This window comes from Mustela nigripes, chromosome 4 (assembly GCF_022355385.1).
Source record: "Mustela nigripes isolate SB6536 chromosome 4, MUSNIG.SB6536, whole genome shotgun sequence".
NCBI lineage: Eukaryota > Metazoa > Chordata > Mammalia > Carnivora > Mustelidae > Mustela > Mustela nigripes.
The window spans coordinates 120,255,280-120,264,623 of NC_081560.1; the positions used below are offsets into that span (position 1 = coordinate 120,255,280).

Sequence of the window (9,344 nt, forward strand, 5' to 3'; positions counted from 1 at the left end):
TTGATTCTGCTGTAAATTGTTTTAATCTTACAGATTAAAACTGCTAGAGTAGAAACTTCATGACGATAAGAGCCATGTCTGGTTTTAGTCAGCACTCTGCCCCCCCCCCCCCCCCACCAACGCAAAGCACAAAACCTGTACCTAGTAGATGCTTAAAAAAAATAGCTGTTGATTGGGGAATGAAGAAAGAATGCTTTGTAAGACTCCGTTTGGCATTTGACTCCCCAATGCAGAAATCCTCTCCCTGTCCCTCCTCTCACCGGCAGGTGGCATCACCCACAGACACAAGCAATTTCGACAGTTTCCCTGAGGACAATGACGAGCCGCCCCCTGATGACAACTCGGGATGGGACATAGACTTCTAATGTATTTCTCTTACCTGCTTCTGCCTTGCTGAAGTCAGCTTTTCCTGAGACACAGCTGCCAGCAAACCTGAGGGACGGAGAGAAGATTAGTGCTCGGGGTCACCATGATGCCTTTGATCGATGCTGCTCCGGTAACTACAGTGGCATTAGGACTTATTGCTTAGATGACAGTAGTGCTCTTTACATGTTTTCTGTTGGATCCTCCAAATAGCAGTTGACATGGTGGTCCTGAAGCAAAGCCTTTCACCCCAGTAACGAGATGTCTTCTAGTGTTGCGATGACCTTGCTTTGCTCTGACTATACTTTGAAAGACGGTCAGAAACACATCAATCTAGTCAAAGAGTCTGGACCTTGCTAGAATTATCAGGAAGATCAGAAAAATACGATAGTGGGTGCGATAGATGACCGTGGTGCAAAATCAGGGCTCTTCCTTTCCTTCCGGAGAGGTTGGAGGATACATTCACGCAAGCCGGTGTCTGCACCGCACGGAAGAGGGCCACGCGTCTGTTGGTCAAGAGGTCATGTCAAACCAGTGCTAGAAGTTTCCTGATTTAATTTCCCAGCCGTGCTGATGACGAGACTGAATGTTACCTTTCCTTTCCGACAGATTTTAAAAATTGATATGATCAAAAGCACAACTGCTATAGATTCTGCTGAGGACTCTCATAGCAGGCATATAGGCGTTTTCACAGAGGATTGAAAAAAAAAAAACATGCATGATATTTGTTTCTTTTTTTGACTAATTGGCATGACAGAGTGGAAAAAACAACTCACAAACCATTTCATATCTTTTTAAAATACTGTGCTTCGAGATGGTCCTGGAAATAAATGACTAGCAGCCAACTGATTTTTATTTATTACCTAACATGCCCTCAGACTGAGGCTTAAAATATTCCCTTTTATAAAAAGAAACCCTTGGGGCAGGGTGGGGTGGAGAGGGACTAAGATCCATCCAAAAATAAAAATAAAAAACTATCTAGGTGCTATGTATATCTTTCATCTGTAAATGTCCGTGTCTGAGAAGACAACACAAATTCTAATCATCACCTGTGTAGCCAGAGACCCAAGCATTCTTCACTACGTTTACCAACCAAACTCCCATCAGATTTCACTTACACAACATGGCCTAGGTTTGAGGGGGAACGGGGATTAAAACCCATTCAACTGGCTTCTTGTCTTAGTCCTGAACCAAAAAGAGGAAGAGGAGGAAAGCACAAAAATCACTGAGATTCACCAAATGGGAAAGCTTGCTTCTGCCAGGTCAGGGAATGGGACTGGACCTAGCCAGGTGTTGATGACTTTTTGGTGAATCAGTCAGTGTAAGTTCATGCACGTGTGAGAGTGGGAATGGAGTTGAGAAGAAAACAGGACCCTGCTTTCTCAAACAGAGCGTTAGCTAAGTAGGGCAGAAATTATTGCAATCCTGAAATGCATTTGAACATACAAAACTTACCTGCTTTTTTCATGAGGGGTAAAGAACCAGCAGTTGAAACTAAGTCCATTGTTGGCAGGCAAGTTGACTACAATTAGCTATCCTAGGTAGTGGACCATTCTGGAAGCTTTTCTTGGACAAGTAGCGTTCTACCTGAGGAAACGAATGTATACTCTTATGAGCGCTGATTTGGAACAGTGTGTGAATTTGGTGTATTAAGTATATCTTAAGTATAAGGTGTTTTTATAAGTTAATGAAACATAAGCATTTCTGAAAAAAAATATGTCCACACAGGTCATCATACCATACCCAGGAAGGCATATATTACGATTTCTGTTTGAATTTTTCATACCAAGACTACTTTAGAATATGGTATCCAGACATAATCTAACATTTGGGGAGTAAAAATACTAAGAGCATACTACATACTATCAGAATAGAGTTACATTAAAAGTTTGATCCCAAGATGTTACTGTTAAATTCTTGTGTTAGTGTTTTCCCTTCCTTACAAATAATTGCTTAAGATCAATTTATTCCCCAAGATACCCACGTCCTTCAACAGACTTCAGAATATAAAAGTAAACCTACCAACCTAAAATCCAGCTATGAATGCTATTTCAGAAATTTTATCCTGCTTTTATCTGGGCTTTTAAAAGTATATAATTCCAACATCACGGTCACTGTTCAGTGATTTTTGTTAAAAAAGGTTTAGGCACACTAAAGTTTTGCTAGAATACTATGTGGTCACTAAGAGAATCTGCTCCTGCAATTTTTCAAATGCCCCAGCAGCACCAGAGCCTAGCGCTTGCTGTGGTTCACGTCTAAGACAACACTGTGTACACGTTCTCTGAGGAATGAAGACGTAGCATCCAGCTCAATGGAACTGTCAGTTTTCCCACCTGTTAGCACAGCTCCGTTACATCGCCCCGGTGGCATTGCATTAGGAGGTCTACAGCAATCACTAACCAAAAAAGGTGAACTACATCTTCCACAAACTGCTAAGTGAATACAGTCCTCTAATCTTCAGCATTGAAATTTAAGGATTTAAATCTTGTCTTAATGAAGACACTAGGGCTAAAATTCATGGTCAGCTTTGGAAAGTGCATCTCACTTTATTTCTGAACTGTTCACGCCCCTCTCTTTTCTTACACTAAACAACATCTGGATAAGTTAGAATAGTGCCAACTTGTTTGATTTGCTAACTGACTTTCTTGTTAATACTTTGAGTATGGGAAATAAGGGCTTTCTGTGCCTCTTGATACACAGGAAAACTGAAAACTGCCAAGGAAAGGAACATCATGATATCGGAGTTAAACTGAACACGTTAGAGAAAATGATTTCTGGAAATTTGCTATAAATGACCTTTATGTTAGTGTCTTCTTTGTTACTCACATATAAATCAGATCCACGTGGCATTGAAAACAAATTTCTTTTGATTCCATTCTTTACGAGTCACATTTTTTTTTACTTAAAATTATGGGATATGCATGTGAATCACACATGTGTAATATATAAATTCAGCTACTGAATTTTTCTCATTTCATTTCTACATGATGGAACTGAGGGTAAACTGAATTTTTAAAGAAGTCAGCTACCATACTGAAAATGAGGATATTAGAACTTATTTCATACGGTAGAGGTGATCTGTGCATTATCCATAATGATGTTTTCTTTCACAATAGGACCACAGACAAATATTTATGTAAATAGATATTTTTGTGTGATATTTTGTGGTACATATAACTTTTTTTAGTGTTTCACAGCATTATTATTTCATTTCCTTTGTATTGAATAATGTTTTTAGGTCCAAGTAGACTTGAATTAATGTCATAATTGTCAGTATTATTGAAAATTATGTCAACTGTACGGTTTCATCTGTTCCATAGTTTAGAACATGACCTGGCTATCTGGCATTGTTGCAAGTGCCTTAAATTCATGGCATCCTATTAAAAAACAAATTTGGTGTTATGCTGCATGACAAAGACAAATACACCTCAAAATGTTGTCCTTTCTTAGCTTGCTGCGTTTTACAGTTCTTTCTGCTAACAATTTATAAGCCTTTATTATATAATATTGATGAATTACAGAAATGATGAAGTTGTTCTCTTATTTCTGTTACACGTACCAGAGCTGTGTATCTGTTAATGAGATACAGCGTCATTTCTGTGAAATGTATAAATGTATGTGCAGGTCAAATTAATATATGACATACTATCAGTCTGTATACAGGTATTCCTGTTTTGCTAAGCTGTGCAGATTCAGTTAAAAACAAAACAAAAACAAAAAACCACTTAGTGCAGTCAAGTTCTAACGTCTCATTTTACAGACTCCATTACCAACTATCCAAATCAAAAGAAAAAATTGGGAAGTGACTGCTAACCACACCTCGTTATGAAACCAATGATGAACATGTACCTTGGTGCACTCCTCAACAAAACAGGATGCTTTCTGAGTTCTTGTATATGCAAATCATTTATGAGGCAAGTTTTCAACAGACCAGGCAAGATAAACATTGGAAGTGTGTTGTTAGCCCTCCTCTTTATCTGCCCCTGAATTAACAGAGCTCTGGGACCTTGACCATGACTCAGAGGTTTGGGCTTTCCGAGGAAAGGGACATTTCTTCAAGCATCATCTATCCAATTTATTTCATTGTATGATGTTTTTACAACTGGTCAGTTCTTTTGTATTCTTACAGCTATGGTTGATTGTCCTCTTACAATTTGTTCTACATGAAAGAGTCCTTTGTTAGTCAGAATGCAACAACTGTCATCAAATGGTCATTGACCACTTGCACTCTTTTGATGTAGATTAAAAACTTTTTCATAAAATTAATCTGCTTTGATTTGCTCTGTATTTTTCCTGCAGCTGTTATTGCCGAGTGCCTGTTGTATACTTTATAGAGTTGAAATAAAAAAAATAATTACTTTTGAACTTGGTGGATGTTTCATTTCAGACAAGACTGCAAGAATATAGCTGATGTCTCTCATACTGGAATAGAAATACCCTGGAGTGCTACTGGAGAATGTCACTAAAACAATGTAAAACTTACTTATAACCCAAGTGTCCTTCACAACCTCATGCATTACGATCCAATGTAAAACTAATTTAGGAAATTGGTTTAAAGAATTCAGGAGGGATAATGTCAGGCCACCCAGTGTGAACAGAAAACCCCAGCCTTAGCAGTGCTCTGTGCCTCACAATTGCTACCTACCACCACCCACTCCTTGCTTGGGCCACCCCTTGTCAAATTCTGAACCAAGCAAACAATCAAAAAGATAATTCTTGTATAAGGCTGTGGACTATGAGGGAATTATTTTATGTGGAAAGCACCATCATGAATCCTTGTCTAAGGTTTATTTACCTGATCCCTCTGTTATGTTTTCTATTCATAAAGAATATACATTTAGAAAACAGTATGATGGCAACAAGTTCAATTCTTCAAATCCCTGGAAAACACACTCCTCTACCTCTTTGTTTCTCCCTGCCCTGAACAGAATACAAGTTAAAATTGACTGCCATATAAAGATTTCCTTAATCTGATTGTCTTTGTCTTGTTGACATCCCATCACCAGAAATGGTGAGTTGAAAACTCATTTCCAATGAAAACTAGAAATAATCCAGTTAGCTTCACCAGACAGAACCCATAAACAACTTTAAAAAATACTATGTGACTACAGCACATCCAATAATTTCACGTCTCCTGCAAAGAGAACTAAACCAAGGCTTGAAAATCAACCCCTCAGATTCTCAGGAATAGCCCTAGGCCCTAGATGTGTAACGCATGTAACACAGAAGCACCACCACACTAATGTGTTTTTTTTTTTTTTTTTTTTTCTGAGAGCCCTATTTAGAGTTTCTCTCTGCATTCCATACTTCTTTCCAACCCACAAGGCCCATAAATTGCTAAAACAGTAATGTTTACCTATTACAACTGTGGGTTTCACCCAGGAGGAGTCTAGGGGGCAAAACACAAATCCATCCATACAATTGACAGATTAATCTCAACCTCATGCAAAAATAATAAAATCAAACCAAAAAAAGAAAGAAGAAAGAAAAAGTAAACAAGGCATGCCTACTAATCCTAAAGGTTGGCACAAATTTCATAAAAATTAATGGACAGGCTTTCAGGGCATATGGTCTAGACCAGTGTTTTTCAAACATCAATGTCATAATATGTATCTGGGAAATATGGTGAGAACATATTTCAAGGATCACCCATAGTTATTTTGAGGTAGCCCCAAAATCTGTATTTTTAATAAGCCCCTTAGTATATTTTAGTGAAAATATTTATACACATCCATGGAAGAGAAATAGGAACAAAACATTGATGGGAAAGCATTTCAAAAATGATAAGATAAAAGGGGAAAATAAAAAGTCATGGACATGGTTTCAGCCACGCCACCAGGGCACCCCTTCATGGAACACTCCAGAACACCTGGCTGCACTAGTCTTGGCTCCAGTAGCCCAGCCAGGGCACTCCCTGCCCTGAACACTTTCAGATAATCCAACTTCTACCCAGTTCAGCTTCAACTGTCCTGCCAGTGTGTATTTTGCTCAGAGAGCTCAGTGGCCATTCCAGCCTATACCCATTTTAGCTTTGACTGTCTTGCCAGCTCCCCTGCCTCTTCATGGAGCATGCCAGGACCTCCCAGACTGTTCCCTTCCTCAGTTCCAGTAGCCTCTTTGGGGCACCTGTGTGGAGAGTTCCAGAACACCCCAGTTTACATCTACTTCAGCTTCAGCTGTCCTGCCAAGATGAACCCCATATAGACCCCCAGGTGCCTGTGGCTTGCCCCCTTAGTTGTAGCTTAGTTGTAGCTACCCTGCCAGGGTATTCTCTGCACAGAGCTCTGAGGCTCCCAGCCTATACACTTCCCCAGATCCAGCCACCCCACCAAGGCACCCCAAGCACAGAGTGTCCTGGGACAACTGGCTTGTACCCATCTCAGCTTCAGCTATCCTGGACAGGAGTCATCAGTGCATAGAACACTGGGACACCACAGCCTGCAGCCTCTTGGCTTTAGCTACCCTGACAGGGTTCCTGCTGCTGGAAAGCCTCCAGATCCCTAGCCCATGCTAGCCACAGCTCCAGCCAGCCAGAAAAAGTCCACCAAGCACACACAATATACATAGAAGACAGCCTCCACAAGACCATTCCTTCAAGTTTTGAAGTAGTTATTCTGCCTAATCCTCAGAAACAAACAGAGAAGTCAAGCAAAATGGGGGGACAGACAAATATGCTCCAAAAGAAAGAACAAGAAAAAAAGTTCAGGAAAGGAGCTAAATCAAACAGAGACACTACTGGGCTGAAGAGGAGTAGAAGAACTCAGTGAAGCCTTTAATAAAGAGATACAAAATACAAAAAAAAAAAAAAAAAAAAAAAAAAAAAAAAAAAAAAAAAAAAAAAAGAAGAAGAAGAAAAAAGAAAGAAAGAAAGAAAAATATTTAAAAGCACACACTGAGGGAATCAACAGATTCACAGTTGCAGAAGAATTTATCAGCAGTCTGTAAGCAAGGATAATAAAAAGCACTCAGTAAAACCGCAAAAAGCCATTAAAATTTTAGAAGTGAGAATAGCTTAAGGGGTCTCTTGAACAACAGCAAGTAAACATACACTTATATTATAGGGATCCCAGAAGATGATGAGAATAAAGGATGGAATACTTATTTATAGAAATAATTGCTTAAAAACTTCCCTAATCCAGGGAAGGAAATAAACATCCAGGCCCAAGAAGTACCAAGAGTTCCAAACAAGATGAACCCAAGGAGGTCCACACCACAACACATGATCATTAAAATGTCAAAGCCTAAAGATAAAGAGAGAATTTTAAAAGCATCAAGACAGAAACAAAACATTACCTACAAATGAAAACAGATAAGGCTATCTGCTGTTCTTTTTTTTTTTTCCCCAGTAAAAACCTTGCAGGCCAGAAGGGAGTGGCATGTAATATTCAAAGTGCTGAAAGGAAAACAAAACAAAACCAAAAAATTACAACTAAAAATATTTTACCCACCAAGGTTTCTCGTTCAGATTTGAAGACAAAGAGCTTCCCAGACAAAAGATAAAGGAGTTTATCACCACTAAACAAGAATTATGAGAAATGTTAATGGGAATTCTTTGAGTAGAAAAGAAATGACCATAAGACCAAAAAAAAAAAAAAAATTATAAAAAAAAATGACAGCATATACATAAAATGTAGAAGAGGGAGCAAAAAAGAAAGTCCCCTCCCTTTCTTTTTAGAATGTGTTTGAACTTAAATGACCAAATATAGAGGGCTATTTACTTAGATTATATATGAACTCAGTGGTAACCAAAATCATAAAACCTATAAAAGATACACAAAAAAATGAAAAGAAAGAAAGGCAAGATAGCACTATAAAAACTTATCAGTCGCAAAGAAAGAAGAAGAAAGAGAGAAGAACTATAGAAACAAGCAGAAAGCAAGTAACAACATGACACTAGGTACATACATATCAATAATTACTTTAAATGTAAATGGCCTAAAAGCTCTAATCAAAAGACATAATAAGATGGTGGAACAGATAAAACAAGACTCATCTATATGGTGCCTACATGAGACACACTTTAGATCTAAAAACACCTACAGACTGAAAGGGAAGGGATGGAAAAAATTTAACAATGCAAAGGAAAACTAACCAAAAAAGCCAGCATACCAATATTACATCAGACAAAACAGACTTTAAAACAAAATTGTAATAAGAAACAAAAAAGTACATTACATAATAATAATGATCAATCCAAACAAGAGAATAATTGCAAATATCTATGCAACCAATACCAGAGCACCTCAATACATAAAACAAATGTTAATGGACAAAAAAAGAGAAACTGACAGTAATACAGTAGGAGTAGGGCACTATAACCTCATTTACATCAATAGATAGATCATCCAGGCAGAAAATCAACAAGGAAACAGTGTCTTTGACTGACACATTGGACCAGATGGACATAATACATATACACAAAACATGTCATCCCAAAAAAGTAGAATGCACATTCTTTTCAAATGTACATGAAACATTCTCCAGAAAAGATCACAGTTTAGGCTGCAAAACAAGTGTCAATAAATTTAAGACTGAAATCATGCCATGTATCTTTTCCAACCGCAACAGTATGAAACCAGAAATAAATAATAAGAAAAAAAAATGAAAAATGCACAAAGACATGGAGGTTAACAACAGGATACTAAAAAACCAGTGAGCCAATGAAGCAATCAAAGAAGAAAAAAAATATTCATGGGGAGAAGTGAAAATGAAAACACAACAATCAAAAGTCTTTGGGACACAGCCAAAGCAGTTCTAAGAGAGAAGTACATAGTAATACAGACCCACTTCAAGAAAACAAGAGAAAGTTCAATAAGTAATCAAAATTTACACCTAAAGACACTAGAAAAATAAGAACAAAGTCCAAGAGGAGTAGAAGGAAGGAAATAATAAAGATCAGAGCAGAGATTCCAGGAAATATAGCAGAGTAGAAGGACCCTTAGCTTACCTCATCCCAAAGATATAACTAGATAACAGACACG

At 38.0% G+C, this 9,344-nt stretch overlaps 1 protein-coding gene across 2 annotated transcripts in view; it reads left to right on the forward strand.

The window, feature by feature from the left end:
* The window catches only part of PRKG1 (protein kinase cGMP-dependent 1), a 1,248,991-nt gene extending 1,244,263 nt beyond the window's left edge, over window positions 1-4,728 (forward strand). For both annotated transcript variants that reach the window (XM_059397429.1, XM_059397428.1), the window contains exon 18: window positions 267-4,728. In XM_059397429.1, coding sequence (XP_059253412.1) covers window positions 267-365 — 99 coding nt within the window. In that variant the 3' untranslated portion in view covers window positions 366-4,728. The remainder of the gene's footprint in view (window positions 1-266) is intronic.
* The last annotated feature ends 4,616 nt before the right edge of the window (window positions 4,729-9,344 follow it).